Source organism: Aptenodytes patagonicus, chromosome 24 (assembly GCF_965638725.1).
Source record: "Aptenodytes patagonicus chromosome 24, bAptPat1.pri.cur, whole genome shotgun sequence".
Lineage (NCBI taxonomy): Eukaryota > Metazoa > Chordata > Aves > Sphenisciformes > Spheniscidae > Aptenodytes > Aptenodytes patagonicus.
Window position 1 is genome coordinate 6,003,193 of NC_134972.1, and position 16,049 is coordinate 6,019,241.

The following is a 16,049-nucleotide window of genomic DNA, read 5'->3' on the forward strand; positions in this document are numbered from 1 at the left end:
CTGGTCCCCGTGCGGTACTGGCCCTGTGCAGAGCCAGTGCAGTGTTGGTCCCCGCGCAGCACCAGGTCCTGTGCAGTGCTGGTTCCCGTGTCCCGCCAGTGCCGATGCAGCGCTGGTCCCCGTGCAGTGCCAGTCCCCCCCCTGCAATCCAGATCCCATACAGTGCCAGTGCCAGTGCAGCACTGCTCCCCAACCAGCGTGGGGCCCTGGGCAGTACCAGTGCCCACGCAGCACAGGTCCCAGGCAGCGCCGGTGCAGTGCCGGTCCTGAGCAGTGCTGGCGCAGCGCGGGTTTCCCTGTGCAGTGCCAGTGCCCGTGCAGTGCAGTGCAGTGCGGGTCCCGGTGCAGTGCCAGTGCCTGTGCAGTGCGGGTCCCGGTGCAGTGCCAGTGCAGTCCCGGTGCTGGTGCAGTGCCAGTGCTCGTGCAGTGCAGTGCAGGTCCCAAGCAGTGCCGGTGCAGTCCCGGTGCCGGTGCAGTGCCAGTGCTCGTGCAGTGCAGGTCCCAAGCAGTGCCAGTGCAGTCCCGGTGCCGGTGCAGTGCCTGTGCCCGTGCGGTGCAGCGTGGCTCCCAAGCAGTGCCGGTGCAACGCCAGTCCCGTGCAGTGCCAGTGCAGTCCCGGGCCCGGTGCAGTGCCCGTGCCCATGCGGTGCAGTGCAGTGCGGGTCCCAAGCAGTGCCGGTGCAGTCCCGGGCCCGGTGCAGTGCCAGTGCAGTCCCGGTGCCGGTGCAGTGCCAGTGCTCGTGCAGTGCAGCGCGGGTCCCAAGCAGTGCCGGTGCAACGCCAGTCCCGTGCAGTGCCAGTGCCGGTGCAGCGCGGGTTCCCGGGCAGTCCCGGGCCCGGTGCAGTGCCGGTGCCGTCCCGGTTCCGCGCAGTGCCGGTGCAGCGCGGGTTCCCCTGCAATGCCGGCGCCGGTTGCGGTGCCGGTGCCGGTGCCACGCCAGACCCCGCGCAGCGCCGCTGCAGCTCGGTGCCGCCCCCGGCTCCTGCGCCCGCCCCCAGCCCGCCCGCCCGGGCTGGCCGGGGCCGGGGCCGGGGCCGGGGCCGGGGCCGGTGCAGCGGACGCGGCGATGGGGCTGGCGGGGCCGCCCCGTTCCTGCCTCCTGCTGGCGGCCGCGCTGCTGCCGCTGCTGCCCGGGGCCGCCCCGGGCCCCGCCGCGCCGCCCGCGCTCACCGACGCCGAGATCGAGGCGTTTCTCCGCGGCTTCCTCGGCCCCGGGGAGCGCGGGGACGGCGACGGGGACGGGGATGGCACCGACCTGGGCTTCGGCACCGACCTGGGCATCGGCACCGGCACCGGCACCGGCGCCGGCACCGGTAACGGTGAGCGAGCGGCACCGGCACGGCGGGTCGGGGCTGCCCCGGTACCGGGCACCGCCGGGGTCCCGCGGGGGAGGGGGGGCGGCGGGACGTGGGGACCCCCCCGCCCCCCAGCCCGGCCCTGGCCGCCCCTCACCCCGCGGCGGGGCGGCTGCCCCCCCCCCCCCCCCCCCCAGGCTCCCCGGGGCGGCTGACGGAGCCCGAGAAACCCAAGAAGGGGAAGAAGGAGAAACCTCCCAAACCCACCAAGAAGCCCAAGGAGAGACCCCGGGGCTCCAAGAAGGACAAGGACAGGGACAGGGACAGGGACAGGGACAGGGGCAAGGACAAGCCCCCCAAAAAGCCCAAGGAGAAGCCCCCAAAAGGCTCTGAAAAAAACCCAAAAGGCTCCAAAAAGGCCAAGGAGAAGCCACCCAAGGCCACCAAAAAACCTGCCGGCAAGAAGCCACCGGAGCCACGGACCACCCCCCAGGAGCCCCCCGCCACCCCGCAGCCCCCGCAGGGCGAGGGTGATGCAGGGACACCCCGGTTCCCGGAGCAGCCTTCGCCCTATGAGGAGGAGGATGGAGGCGGTCGAGGTGAGTGTTGGGGGGAGCCAATCTCACCACCAGCCGGGTTGGGGTGGGGGGGGGTTGGCACACCACGGCGTCACCCTGTGTCCCACTCGGCTTCCCGGTGACACCCCGCGGCTGGCTGGGCTGTGTCCCGCTGGGGTCCCCCCCTTCCACCCCCACCGGCCTTCCTCCCCGATGGGATTTTCTTTCGGCGTGGGGCTGCCGGGAGCCGCGGGGCACCGCCAGCTCCTCACTCTGTGTCCCTGTCCCCAGGGGAGTTGGAGGAGCCACCAAGCAAGCCCTGGGAGGACTGGCGCCCCGAGCCTGAGCCTGGTGAGTGCCCTGTCCCCAGGGCCACCTCCCTGTGCCCCAATGCCACCTCCCTGTTCCCAAACCCTACCTTCCTGCACCCCGATGTCACCTCCCTGCTCCCTGGTGTCACCCCCCTGTGCCCCAGGGCCACCACCTTTCACCCCAGTGCCACCTCCCTGCTCCCCAGGGCCACCTCCCTGTTCCCAAACCCCACCTTCCTGCACCTCGATGTCACCTCCCTGCTCCCTGGTGTCACCTCCCTGCACCCCAGGGCCACCTCCCTGTTCCCAAACCCCACCTTCCTGCACCCCGATGTCACCTCCCTGCTCCCTGGTGTCACCTCCCTGTGCCCCAGGGCCACCACCCTTCACGCCAGTGCCACCTCCCTGCGCCCTGGGGCCACCTCCCTGTGTCCCAGTGTCATCCCCCTGCACCCCAGGGCCACCCACCCCCTGCCCCCCTTCCCCACGTGCCCCCTCCCCACAGAGGTCCCCGAGGAGCCGGAGCCACCGACACTGGACTACAACGAGCAGCTGGAGCGGGAGGACTACGAGGACTGTACGGTGCTGGGGTGCAGGTGGGGGGGACCGCCGGGGTCCCCCAGCCTGCAGGGAGGGAGGGAGGGCGCGTGTGTGTCGTCCCCCCCCCACCTCGCACCCCCAAAGTCAGTGCCACCCCCTCTTTCTGTCCCCAGTCGAGTACATCCGACGGCAGCAGAAACCCCGCAAGCCCCCGAGCAGGAAGAAACCCGAGAGAGTCTGGCCCCAGCCCGAGGAGCCACGTAAGTGGGGTGACAGGGGGACAAGGCGGGGCTGGCACCGCTCGGGGTGGGGTGGGGGGGACGGGGACAGTCCCCAGCCTTGGGGACCCAGGGGAGCATCATTTTGGGGCAGCCTGGAGCTGGCGTGGGCACGGGGACAGCGCAGAGGCATGGCGACTGCATAAGGGGTGCAGGGGACCCCACAGGGGTGCGGGGAACCCCATAGGGGCATGGGGATCTCCTGGGGGGACGGGGATCCCGTGGGGATATAGAGGGGTCCTGCGGGGCCGTGGGGACCCCATAGGGGCATGGAGGATCCCATAGGGGCACAGGGATCCCACAGAAGCATGGGGGACCCCACAGGGACATGGGGGTACCCCCCATTCCCCACCCCCATCCTGGCCTCTTTCGCCCTCCCCAGCGAAGCCAGAGGTGCCACCCCCACAGCCACCCCCACCGCCCTTCCCGGTGACCGAAGGGGACTACGGGGAGGGCTTTGAGCGACCTGACTACGATGACCGTGAGTGACGAGCTGGGGTGGGGTGGGGGATGGGGCACCCCAGGACCCCCATCCCTGAGGGGCTCTGCCCGGCCCCGCGGGTAGGGATCTTCTCCCCGTGCCCAGCTGGGCTCCGACCGGTGGCACCCACCCCTGCCCTCCCCCGGCCCTAAAGGGGTGTCCCAGCCCCCCCCTCCCCCTTTGCACCCCGCAGTGGAGTACGGGCTGCCCCCCCCGCCGAAGCCCAGGAAACACCCGGACAAAGAGGACGAGATGGAGACGGACGAGGAGAAGCTCAAACCCTGTGAGAGATGGGCAGGGGCCGGGTGGCACGTCCCCGGGGCGGGTGGCACGTCCCCAGAGCGGGTGGCACCTCCTCGGGGCGGGTGGCACATCAACGGGGGGTGGGGGGGGTGGCATGTCCCCCGGGGTGGGTGGCACGTCCCCAACAGCCGCTCTCCCGCCCCAGGGAAGCCCAAGAAAGGCGGCGGCAGCAAGGAGGAGGAGGAGGACCCTTGGGCGGAGGAGAAGGGCCGGGACCGCAAAGGTGGGTGCCAGCCCCCCCCGTCCCCTCACCCCCAGCCCCCCGGGCTCTGCCCCCCCCCCCCCTCATATGCCCCTTTTCCAGGAAAACCCAAAAAACCAGGGGGGAAGAAGTGGGAGCCGGATGAGGACGAATGGGCCCCTCCAGAAGAGAAGACAAGTGAGTGTCCCCGTTCCCAGTGGGGAAGCGGGCACCCCACTGGGGGGGGGGGGCGGATACCCATCACCTCCCCCCCCCCCCCCCCCCCCCACTGTCCCCAGGATGTCCCCCCATTGGCCTGGAGTCCCACCGCATCGAGGACGACCAGATCCTGGCCTCCTCCATGCTGCGCCATGGGCTGGGTGCCCAGCGCGGGCGCCTCAACATGCAGGTGAGGGTCGCCCACCCCGCGCCCACCCCCCCACACCAGCGGACCCCCCCCACCCACGTCCCCCTCGCTGTCCCCACCCCAGGCGGGCACCAACGAGGACGATTTCTTCGACGGGGCTTGGTGTGCCGAGGATGACAGCCGGGCGCACTGGATCGAGGTGGACACCCGCCGCACCACCAAGTTCACCGGCGTCATCACCCAGGGCCGCGACTCCCAGATCCAGTACGGGGCCGGGGACAAACCAGGGGGGGACGGATCCGGGGACACGGGGTGGGGGAGCGGCTTGGGGACCTCCCCCTCCCAACCTGTCCCCTTCCTCCCGCAGCGAGGACTTTGTCACCAGCTTCTACGTGGGCTTTAGCAACGACAGCCAGAACTGGGTGATGTACACCAACGGCTACGAGGAGATGGTACAGGACCCCAAAACAGGCTGGTTGGGCGGGGGGGACGGGGACGATAGGGACCCTCTCCCCCCCCCCCCCCGGCTACATCTCGCCCCCCTCGGCAGATGTTTTACGGCAACGTGGACAAGGACACGCCGGTGCTGACCGAGTTTCCCGAGCCCATGGTGGCCCGTTACATCCGCATCTACCCCCGGACGTGGAACGGCAGCCTCTGCCTGCGCCTCGAGGTCCTGGGCTGCCCCCTCTCCAGTAAGAGCCACCCCAAAGCAGCGGCTGGGGGGAGGTTATTGAGGGGGGTTACGGCTCCCCAGCCCCCCACCACTGTGTCTCTGTCCCCTCCGCAGCCGTCAGCAGCTACTACGCCCAGCAGAACGAGGTGACCTCTACCGACAACCTGGACTTCCGCCACCACACCTACAAGGACATGAGGCAGGTGAGCACCTCCGCGGTGGCGGGCACCTCCGTGGTGGTGGGCACCTCTGCGGGGGCAGGTTGGGCCCCCCCGAGCGCTGCCCCCCATCACCCGCCCCCCCCCCCCCCCCCACGCCCGCAGCTGATGAAGGTGGTGAACGAGGAGTGTCCCACCATCACCCGCATCTACAACATCGGCAAGAGCTCGCGGGGCCTGAAGATCTACGCCATGGAGATCTCCGACAACCCGGGCGAGCACGAGACGGGTGAGGAGGGAAGGTGTCGGGGGACCCAGCCACGGTCCCCTGGCGCAGGCAGCACACTGACCCTGCCTGTACCCTGCCCGCAGGCGAGCCCGAGTTCAGGTACACGGCGGGGCTGCACGGGAACGAAGTGCTGGGCCGGGAGCTGCTGCTCCTGCTGATGCAGTTCCTGTGCAAGGAGTACCAGGACGGCAACCCCCGGGTGCGGAGCCTGGTGACCGAAACCCGCATCCACCTCGTGCCCTCCCTCAACCCCGATGGCTACGAGCTGGCCCGCGAGGCGGTAAGGGGACGGCGGGGCAGGGGATGGGATGGCGGGGTGGTGGGATGCAGCCCCCGGGCTCACCGCTGCCCCGGGCTGCCCGCAGGGCTCCGAGCTGGGCAACTGGGCGCTGGGCCACTGGACGGAGGAGGGCTACGACCTCTTTGAGAACTTCCCCGACTTGGCTTCGGCGCTGTGGGCGGCCGAGGAGCGGAGGCTGGTGCCCCACAAGTTCCCCAACCACCACATCCCCATCCCAGAGCACTACCTGGCTGAGGATGCCACGGTGAGCCACGGCACGGGGCACGGCGGCGGGGCGGTGACGGGGAGGTGGTGCCTCACGCCGCCGTGCCCGCCTCGGCAGGTGGCGGTGGAGACGCGGGCCGTCATGGCATGGATGGACAAGAACCCCTTCGTGCTGGGAGCCAACCTGCAGGGCGGGGAGAAGCTGGTGTCCTACCCCTTTGACACAGCCCGGCCCATCAGCGAGGTGCCGGCAGCCGCCCCTCGCCCGCCGGACGACTACGAGGACGACAACCCCGAGCTGCAGGAGACGCCCGACCACGCCATCTTCCGCTGGCTCGCCATCTCCTACGCCTCGGCCCACCTCACCATGACCGAGACCTTCCGCGGGGGCTGTCACACGCAGGACATGACCAACGCCATGGGCATCGTGCAAGGGGCCAAGTGGCATCCCCGGGCTGGCAGTAAGTGGGTGCCACGCCATACGGCGTCGGCCTGCCTGCCCCACGCTCCCGCCACCTGAAGGTGTGAGCAAGCGGCTGGGTGGGCGCTTGGTTGTTTGTGTTACAGGCATGAACGACTTCAGCTACCTACACACCAACTGCCTGGAGCTCTCCATCTACCTGGGCTGCGACAAGTTCCCCCACGAGAGTGAGCTGCAGCAGGAGTGGGAGAAGAACAAGGAGTCGCTGCTCACCTTCATGGAGCAGGTAGGTGCTAGGACGCGCCGGGCAGGGAGCCGGCAGCTGCCCTGCCTGCCCCACGCGGCTCCTCTCGACCCCTTTCCTCGCATAGGTCCATCGGGGCATCAAGGGCTTGGTGACGGACCAGCAGGGAGAACCCATCGCCAACGCCACCATCATTGTGGGGGGCATCAACCACAACATCAAGACAGGTAGGGCGCAGGGTAGGGTGCCAGGCAGGGTGCTGGCAGCACCGTGCCACCTCCTTCACACCGTGCTGCCTCCCCTCGCTGTCCGCAGCCAGCGGCGGGGACTACTGGCGCATCCTGAACCCGGGTGAGTACCGCGTCTCGGCTCGGGCCGAGGGCTACAACCCCAGCGTCAAGACCTGCAGCGTCTTCTACGACATCGGGGCCACCCAGTGCAACTTCGTCCTGTCGCGCTCCAACTGGAAACGCATCCGGGAGATCATGGCCATGAACGGGAACCGGCCCATCCGCCGCATCACGCCCGGCCGCCCCATGACACCCCGCGAACGCATGCGCCTGCGTATGCGCCTCCGGCACCGCATGCGGCTCCGGCAACAGATGAGGCTGCGGCGTCTCAATGCCACCACGGCCGCCAGCGGCCCCACAGCCCCGCCACCCACCACGGCCCTGCCCTTCCCCTTCAGCAGCACTGCCTACGTGCCCTGGAGCCAAGAGCCACCCACAGCCGGCACCTGGGAAACGGAGACCGAAACGGAGGTGGTGACTGAGCTGGTGACGGAGACAGAGGCCTGGGAGCTGGGCACGGGGACGGTGCAGCCCTTCACCACGGCCGAGACCTACACCGTGAACTTTGGTGACTAGGAGATGCTCGTCCCCTCGCTCCTGCCTCAAGCCAAGGCCGGACGCTCGCGGCCGGTTTGGTTTCGCCTGCCGCAGGCTCCGGCATCCGCTTCTGAAATCTTCCTCGAGCCCCAGGCAGCCCGCTCTGTGTAGCCCGCCCCGGGTGGGCTCCAGCTCCTCACCCGCGCTGCTTCCTAGGACTGCAGGGCACGCCACGCCTATGCTCACCCCGAAGGCTGGGCGGCTGCGGAGCGTCCCCCTTGCCGGGCGCCAGGGCCAGGCAGGAAAGGACGTGCTGCCCCGTCCCTCGGGGCTGGGCAGTGCCAGCCCTTGCCTGGCAAGGGAGGGGGTGAAGCAGGGCCCAGCCCTCGCCCCCTCCCCGTCTCCCGGCACAGCGGGGTTGGCAGGGGTGGTCCCGCTCTCCAGGGCAGGGCCCACACGGAGGCAGGCGCAGCCCCTGTCCCCTCCACACAGTTTTTTATTACACAAATAAATCAAGTTATATTGGTACGAGCATCTCTTCTCTCCCGTGCCCCGGCAGCTCCACGCCAGCCCTCCTGGGAGGGCAGACGGGGATGACACAAAGGTGGTGGGTGCCAGGACCCTCCGAGGGGCCAGGGGTTTATCGAGTCCATGCCCTGCCTGCTCAGTCAGTGCCCGACCTCCATGTCCCCGTCATCGTCCTCGGCCCCGAAGCCGGAGAAGCTGATGGGCTGGCAGCTGAGGTTGCGCAGGTTGACGAGGCAGGCGGTCTGCGTGGTGCTGAAGGCGGGCACCGTCACCAGCAGAACCTGCTGCCCGTCCTCCCCTGCAAAGACAGGCGGGCGTCAGGAGGATATCTCTTGGTCGGCACCCCAGCGCGGGGTCCCAGCCCCGAGCGAGGATTGGGGGGGGTCCTGCAGGCTGTGGGACTCACCTTTGAGCAGCTTGGACTGGAAGCGGGGAGCGTTGCCGCAGAAGTAGACATGAGGGCAGTTGGTGAGGATGAAAGGGTCCGATTTGTAAAAAGGGTAGCAGCCTGGGAGGGATGGAAATTAGGAGGGGAACCTGCACCTGCACCCCTTGGGAGGGCAAACACCCCCCCGAGCCTCGGCGGCCACCCAGCTCTCGCCTTACCCAGGGTGTCCGGGGCTGTGGGGCTGATGTGTCCCGCCAGCAGCGTCCACTCCAGGATCTCCAGGTAGTCATCCATGCTGCTGTATTTGAAGATGTCGCTGACGTTTTGCCCTGACGTCCCCAAAAACCTACAACGTTTTGGGGGAAGGAAGGAGAGATTCGGACGGCTGTACCTGCAGTGACTTGCCCCGCGATCCCACGCCGCCAGCAGTTGTCACAGAGCTGGTGGCACACCAGGCTTTTTTACCTGATGCCATCCACGTCGGCCTGGTAGGGGTTGGTGACCAGCCGGAGCGTGGAGTAGGCGCTGGCGAGGGGCAGCATGCAGTGATGCAGCGGCTGCTGGGGCAGCGTATAGTTGGTGGGGTCAAACTCACCGGGCATCACGTCCACAGGCACGGAGGTCTGTGGGCAGAGCGGGGATTACCGGGGATGGCCAAACCACCCTCCTTCGAAGAGGCTCAGAGCAAAGCCCCGGCTGGAGCTTGCTGCCGGCTCTGCCTCGCTCCCCAATTTGGCTCCCGCCACTTCCCCGCGGGAAGCCCCGCTTGGTTTTACCACAGAGACCAGATGCCGGGAGAGGGATCTAAAGCTGGGCTCTGTGCTGCCTCCCCTTCCTGCTGCATTCCTGTACGGCACCATATGTGGTGCTCAAAGGGAAGCCGGGGGCCAGGGAAGGGGTGTTTGACACCCCGCACCCCCGGGCTGCTGGCAGAGCGTTGCTTCCCCGGCTCGGGAGCCAGGCTCCCTCCCCGAGAAGATACCCAAGTCCTCGGCCAACCCTCTCCTGCTCCAAGCACTCACGCAAAGCTGCAGCAGGATCTCATCCAGCATCTTCACGGCCTCCACGCTCGCAGCCTGGGTCTTCTTGGTCAAGTACTTGGCCTGGGTCAGTGGGGAGACAGTGAGGGAACAACCCCGTGCCCTCTCCGATTCCTCCTTCCCCACCTCCACAGGACTCCCCCTGCCAGCCTGGGCCCTGGAGAGCACGGTCGAGGCTGAAGACCCTTTCCCCACCGTACCTTGTTGATGGTGTCCCGGCTCTGCGTGTTCTGGCTCAGCAGGTTTCCCGCCAGAATGACGCGGGAGATCTGCGCGGCGCAGCTCTGCTCGCCCTCAGCGCCCAGCTGCCCCGTCACCACGTCCACCAGCAGCTGCATGCTCAGCAGGGACTCGCCGCTCCCGCTGCCCAGCCCCAGCCCCGACACCAGCAGGACGAACCTAGGCGGAGAGGCTCGGGCAGCACGCCGTGCTCCCTGCCTGCGCCGATCCCTGCCTGCACGGCGATGCCAAGGGCCGCCCACACCAAGGGGCTTCAGAGAGCCAGGTGTGGGGGACGCAAGCCCCCGTCCGCGATCTCTCTTGGCACGAGGCACCCACCCCGATGGGCACATGCGGCAAATGGTTCCCAGGGCTCGGGGATACGGCGGGGGGCACGGCGCCAGCCCCCGTCCTGTCACTGCAGAGACTCACCGGTCCGAGCTGGGGCCTTTCCAGGGCAGCTGCTGGGGCAGGCTGGCGAAGCAGTGATCCTCCACCAGGAACTTGCCATCGTCCTGCTCGGAGCCGTACACAGCAAGGATGGTCCCTACGGCAGAGAGCGGGCGGTCAGCCCCCGGCCAGGGCCTGCGAGGTGGCTCCCACCGAGGAGCCATCGTCCCCTACCTGTCACCAGCCTCTGCACCTCAACGGCTCCTTCCAGCTTGATCCGCTGCAGCTCGTCCTCCAGGATCAGCTCGTCGGAGGGGTGGATGTACTTGGGCAAGGGCGGCTGAGGCACCAGGTTGTGCTGGGGGGGGGGGGGAGACCGGGCAGGCTGTAACGGCCTCAGCAAGGCCGAGCTGCCCCAAAGGGCCCTTCACCCCCCCCCCAGCCAAACCCCAGAGCGTGGGCGTGTGACTCACAAGAGCCGCCGGCACGGCCCCCCACCACCGGCTTGGCCAACGTCCCCGCTGCCGCTTTGAAGGCGGCGCTTTGGAGGCCCCGGCAGCTCTCGGCGCTGCTCGCCAGCTGCACGCCACCCGGCTGAGCTGGTTTCGCTTAACGTTTCCCCGCAGCACCCCGGCGAAACAAACACGAGCGCGGCTCCCCGGCCAAGGAGGAAGCAGCTCAGCCAGGCAGCGGGAGACGGCGCTCTGGCTCACCTCAGGAAACGTGTTTGCAATCATCGCCCGGGCAAGCGCTCTGCTCCCTTTGAAGCCTGCCTGGCAGGCTTGGTGCTAACCTCATGCCGTGACGAGCAGGCTCCAACCTTCCCAACGTGCCCCCCGTGAGCCGGCTGGGAGCAGACGGGCCCCCAGCACCGCATGGGGATGGCAGAGCTTCCCTGGACGCCCCCCTCATCTTCCCGCCCGGCAGCAGGTTTGCTCTGTCAACCCCGCTGGATCCAAACCCTCCAAGGGCAGGAAAAGCAACACCAAGCAGGCACATACACGATGCACGCCGGCACAAAGGGGTGGCACCAAGAGTGGCGGCATCTAGGGACGGGGTAGGCACAGAGAAGATTATACACCAGCTCCCCGGGTCAAATCCCTGGCAGTTCCCACTTGCTCAGCCACAGGGAGCACGAGGGAAGCGATGGGAAGCCGGTCAAGGTCCCGATGTGTGTTGGCACGTCCCCCAGAGCCGTGCGGAGGATGAGCCAGGGGGGCCCACCGGGAGGGAACGTCCCCGCCGTTACCTCCTCGCTGATCTCCTGCAGGATGGAGGGCTGCAGCTGCATGGCCTTGAAGAGCGTCCCCACCACGCAGCACTTCTCGCCCGCCTGCAGCTCGCAGAGCTTCCTCAGCACCACGCCATTCCCTGCGGAGAGAAACGGGGCTCAGCCGGCCTCGGGGACAGCTGCGAGGGCAGGCAAGGCTCAAGGCTGGCCGGGACCAGCTGCAGCTCGCAGAGCTTCCTCAGCACCACGCCATTCCCTGCGGAGAGAAACGGGGCTCAGCCGGCCTCGGGGACAGCTGCGAGGGCAGGCAAGGCTCAAGGCTGGCCGGGACCAGCTGAAAGGGCCCGAACGTCGAGGCCAGCAAGAGGCGGTGGGGGAACGTTGCAAAGCCTCTCGCTTTTCCTCGAGGCACAGAGCCGAATTCACATGTGTAGGCCAGATGGAGCCAACGGAGCATACCAGAGAGCCAGCACCGCCTGCAGGCATTTCCTCTGCATTGAGGGGGCGGAAAGCTGGGTCATGCTGGGGTCTGGGGGAACCACAGCTCCCAGCCACCACCCAGGACAGAGTGCAGAGCTCCCGCTGGGCCCACAGGTCCAGCTCCGCCCGGGAGGGGAGGGTGCACGGGTCCGGGATTGTCCCGCCTGGGCACGGAGCCGGTGCTCTTGCCCTTGGGCACGAGGGGCTGGTGTTCCTGCTCCCCATCCAGGAGATGACCCAAAAATCCCGCTCAGATTTGACAGGCAGGAGAGATCGTTCACCACCCCCAAGCCTGACCTCTGCCTCTGCCAGGGCCAGATCCTCCGCCCGGGATCCCTGCTGGAAGCCAGGATCCCCATCGCAGCCGGGCATTTGGGAAGATCCCGGCATGAGGACAGGCTGCTGGGGAGTGGCAGGGTTTCCTCTGCCTGAAAGGCACAAACAGGTCCCTGGGCTTTAGCCAGGGATCCACGGGGGGATACGGGCCGGGGGAACCAACACGTGCCTCAGGAGGTGCAAAGAGCACTGCAGCCCCAGCGCTTCATCGTCTTTGTGGCTGGGGAGCATTTGCAGACGGCGAAAAATGCATCTCCCTCACCACAAGCTGAGCCCGAGACTTCTCACCTCACCCACGAGGACCCAGCGATGCTTCAGCCCCATCCTTTACGCGTCCGCAGGACTTTTATTTCCCCCCGTTTGAATCAACCCGTGAAGCCCATCCATCCCGAGCCTCAAGCCCTGGAGGGAGGAGGACTGGCTGCCGGGCTGCGCTGGCGCTGCGAGAGCTGCCGGGCTCCTCTCCCAGAACAACACTGCAAAAGCCCGCTGCCGCGCCGGCTCCTCCGTCAGGTCGTCTTTTCTGGCTGCGAGTGGTGGGGTGACGTTCCCCCCCCCCCGCCTCTAAACTCCCTTTGCTAATCACGCGCCTGCTGAACGTGACTCCTGCCCGGTGGAAAGCACCCCGCTGCGATCACAGGCACCCGGGGCTCAGCGGAGCTGGAAACACGGGTTCATCAATCCCAGGAATGCAAACACTCAGAGTCAGAAAAAACAATCCAGTTTTAGCTTCTTATTCTTGGCTCTAGCCCCCCCCAAATGTGTGTGTTTAGGGGGAGGGGGGCTGCGCTCCCTAGATTTTGCCTGCAGGCGCTTCTCGCTGTGAGACAAACCCCAAAAATCTCGTCCCATCACACGATTCCGTGAAGTCGAGCTTTACAAAACCGCGGGTTCCCATCACCCTCGGCAAAATCCAGGGTCACGGCGCAGGGCGGCCAGCCAAGGAACGACATCCGCTGTGGAACCGGCACAGCCCGGCGCGGGCTTTGCTTCCCCTCGGCTCCGCGCAGCCCACGGGGCCGGGGAGAGGAAGAAAAACAAGCCGCCGGCCCGAAAACCTCCATAGAAGGGCAAAGCCGAAAGCTTGGCCGGCCTGAGAGGGTGAAATTCGATAACAGGCTTTTACGGCGCTCGGGGAGCCATGCGCCGCGCCGAGGCCTGCCAGAAAGCTCAGCCGCCGCGCTCTGGCACCGCGCTCTGGCAGCGGCGAGACGGTTGCTTCATCCAGCGCCGCCGTTACGCCTTCGGATGGAAACTCTCTAACGCGAGGATCTCGCCCGCTAACCGCTAACGCGGCCCCGCCGGGCGAGGAAACGGCCCCCCCCCCCCCCCCCCCGCCCCGGCGCAAGCGGCGCCTCTCCCGCCCCCCACTCCCTGCTTCCTGGCCGGGGCGCCCGCCAGCCCCTCACCCCGCCAAACCTCACACTTAACTCGTGCTCCCGACAGCGAGCGGAAGCTTTGACCTGGCCTGGTGAGCCCAAAAAAAAAAAAAAGAAAAAGGTTTTCTCTGCACAGCTGATGTTTAAAGGCGATTTTTAGAAATGTCGGGACACCGTCCGGCAGAGAAACCACCCCCAAAAAACCACCCGTGGGTTATCCGACCCCTAACGCGTGCCTAAGCTTAGGAACCGACGGCCAGCAACCGCCAAAAAAATCACCGAAGAGCTTCCAGCGGGCGCCGCGTCGGCAGCACGGCTTTGCCCTCCTTCCCCAAAGGGGGGGGTTATTCCCCAAAACCGACTCACCCCACTTCTGTCGCGCCCGCTCCTCCAGGATGGGCCGCATCTTGATGAGGCGGGCGGCGTAGATGTGAGCGTACTGGCGGCTGAAGCTGCGTTCGCCCAGCTGAAAGGGCTGGGAGCAGTCGGCGTACGCCGAGACCGGCACCCTGGCGAAGGTGGAGGCCTCGGCGGAGGGGGGGGCCAGCAAACCCTGCGCCGTGGGGGCCGCCTGCTCCGAAAACATGGTGGGCGCCGGGCTGGAGCAGCGGGGCTGGACACGGGAGGATTTTAATGGCGGGTCTGGAAAGCAAAGGGGCAAATTAAGGATCCTGGCAAAATTAAGGCCAGCAGGCGGCACAGCCCCAAGCCCGGCACCCCTGGCCATCACCGGCACCCCAAGACGTCGCGAACCCCTCCCCGGAGGCGGCCCCCACCTCCAAACTGACCCCCCTCGCCCCCCCCCAAAACACAAACCAGGCCTAGGTCTAACCCCCCCAAACACCGCATCCCCACAGCGCTCCCCTTCCTCTCCCTCCCCTCCAACACCAGGGCACCCCCAAACTCATCCTGGTGCCAGGAAAACCCCAGGACCCCCCCCCCCCAAAATCACACCCCGGCAGCAGGACACCCGAAGCCCCCCCAAAATACACCCTGGCCACTGGACCACCCCGGCCCCCCCCCCCCCCCCCCCCATACCCTGGCACCAGGAGCCCCGCGCAGCCCCCCCGGACACTCCCTGGCACCAGCCCCCGCCCCCCCCGCCAGGACACCCCCTAAACACACCCTCTGGCATAAAGACACCCCCCCCCAGGGCACCGGGACCCCCCCCCCAAAACACCTCCTAGCACCAGGGGCCCCCCCGAGGACACCACAACCCCCCAAAACACCCCGGCCCAAGACACCACACCCCCCCACACCCCCCCAGTCCCCCTCCAGGCAGCAGAACCCTATAGGGACCCCCCCAAGCCCCCCCCCCGGGGGAACCAGGACCTCCCTGCCCCCCTCCCCGAACCAGGGTCCCCCCAGGACCCATCGAGAAGGCTAAAGGGTCCCCCGGGAGCCCCCCCGGGCCAGGGACCCTCAGACGCCACCACCACCCCCCCCCCCCAGGGACCAGGGACCCCCAAAAGGCAACAGCCCCCCCCCCCCCGGACCCCCCATCGCCCCCCCGGCAGGAGGGTCCTCAAGGCTCCCCCCGGAGCGGGGCAGCCCCAGCCCCCCCCCCCCCGGTCTCAGCCCCCTCCGCTCCCCCCCCCCCCAGGCCGCGGGTCACGTACGGGGTCAGAGGTCAGAGGTCGGGGGGGGGCCGCCAGCCCGGCACCACGGACCCGCCATGGGGACGGGGGGGGGGGGGGGGAAAGGCGCGAACGCCGCAAAGCCCGGAAGTCGCCTGGCCGCGGGGCGGAAGTGACGTCACGAGGGCGGGTCGCCGTGGCAACCACTGGCGGCGCCGCCACGAGGCCGTTACTGTGGAAACGGGGGGGGGGGGGGGGGGCTGGGGGGGGCACGGACCGTGAGGGGACGGGGCGGGGGGGGGGACCGGGACCCAGCGGGACCCCGCAGAACCCGGGAGGGGACGGGGGACAGCGGGACCGAACCCGGGGGGGCACCGGGACCGACCCCCGGGACCCTGGGAGCCCGTGAGGGGACGGGGATGCCGGGACCGAGCCCTGGGGTGGGCACCGGGACCGACCCCCGGGACCCTGCGGATCCTAGGAGGGGACAGGGGACACTGGGACCCACTCCCGGGACCACGCAGAGCCCGGGAGGGGACGGGGGGCACCGGGACAGACCCCCACGGAGCCCATGGGGTGACAGGCGACACCGGGGCTGAGCCCCGGGGGGGACGCCGGGACCGGCCCCCGGGACCCCACGCTGCTCATGGGGGGACAGGGGACACGGGGGCCGCCCCCGGGACCCCACGCTGCTCATGGGGGGACAGGGGACACGGGGGCCGCCCCCTGAGACTTCAGGGAGCCCGGGAGGGGACGGGGGGGAGGGGGACACCGAAACGGAGCCCCAGGACCCCACGGAGCTCATGGAGGGGACAGGGGACACTGGGACCGACCCCCGGGGGGGGGACACACGACACTGGGCCCGAGCCCTGGGACCCCACAGAGCCCGGGAGGGGATGGAGGGGACACCGGAACGGACCCCCCGGAGCCCACGAGGGTCCGGCCCCACACCCGCCTCCCACCCCACGCTTTGGGGGGCTCATGGGCCACCCCTCGTGGGGCCCTGTCCGCGGCCCCGAACGGGCCGAGGGTTTTGGGGCCACCGGC

At 68.6% G+C, this 16,049-nt stretch overlaps 2 protein-coding genes across 2 annotated transcripts; one reads left to right on the forward strand and one right to left on the reverse strand.

The window, feature by feature from the left end:
* The first annotated feature begins 1,067 nt into the window (after window positions 1-1,067).
* AEBP1 (AE binding protein 1) lies at window positions 1,068-7,962 on the forward strand. Its single transcript, XM_076358820.1, has 21 exons — window positions 1,068-1,320; window positions 1,494-1,895; window positions 2,145-2,204; window positions 2,670-2,741; window positions 2,878-2,964; window positions 3,365-3,463; window positions 3,657-3,746; window positions 3,912-3,989; window positions 4,071-4,145; window positions 4,247-4,356; window positions 4,439-4,578; window positions 4,682-4,766; window positions 4,865-5,009; window positions 5,105-5,193; window positions 5,314-5,437; window positions 5,521-5,717; window positions 5,803-5,982; window positions 6,061-6,403; window positions 6,510-6,649; window positions 6,735-6,834; window positions 6,923-7,962. Exons 1-21 carry the CDS (start codon window positions 1,068-1,070, stop codon window positions 7,471-7,473), a joined length of 3,420 nt encoding a protein of 1,139 aa, XP_076214935.1. The 3' UTR covers window positions 7,474-7,962.
* On the reverse strand, window positions 7,913-15,098 carry POLD2 (DNA polymerase delta 2, accessory subunit). The gene is made up of 11 exons (XM_076358821.1): window positions 15,045-15,098; window positions 13,792-14,067; window positions 11,249-11,370; window positions 10,234-10,357; window positions 10,042-10,156; window positions 9,591-9,789; window positions 9,373-9,453; window positions 8,816-8,973; window positions 8,569-8,696; window positions 8,369-8,470; window positions 7,913-8,260 (listed from the first exon to the last, which is right to left on the reverse strand). The coding sequence occupies exons 2-11, from the start codon at window positions 14,009-14,011 to the stop codon at window positions 8,103-8,105; spliced, it is 1,407 nt and encodes a 468-aa protein (XP_076214936.1). The 5' UTR covers window positions 14,012-14,067; window positions 15,045-15,098; the 3' UTR covers window positions 7,913-8,102.
* Window positions 15,099-16,049: the final 951 nt, after the last annotated feature.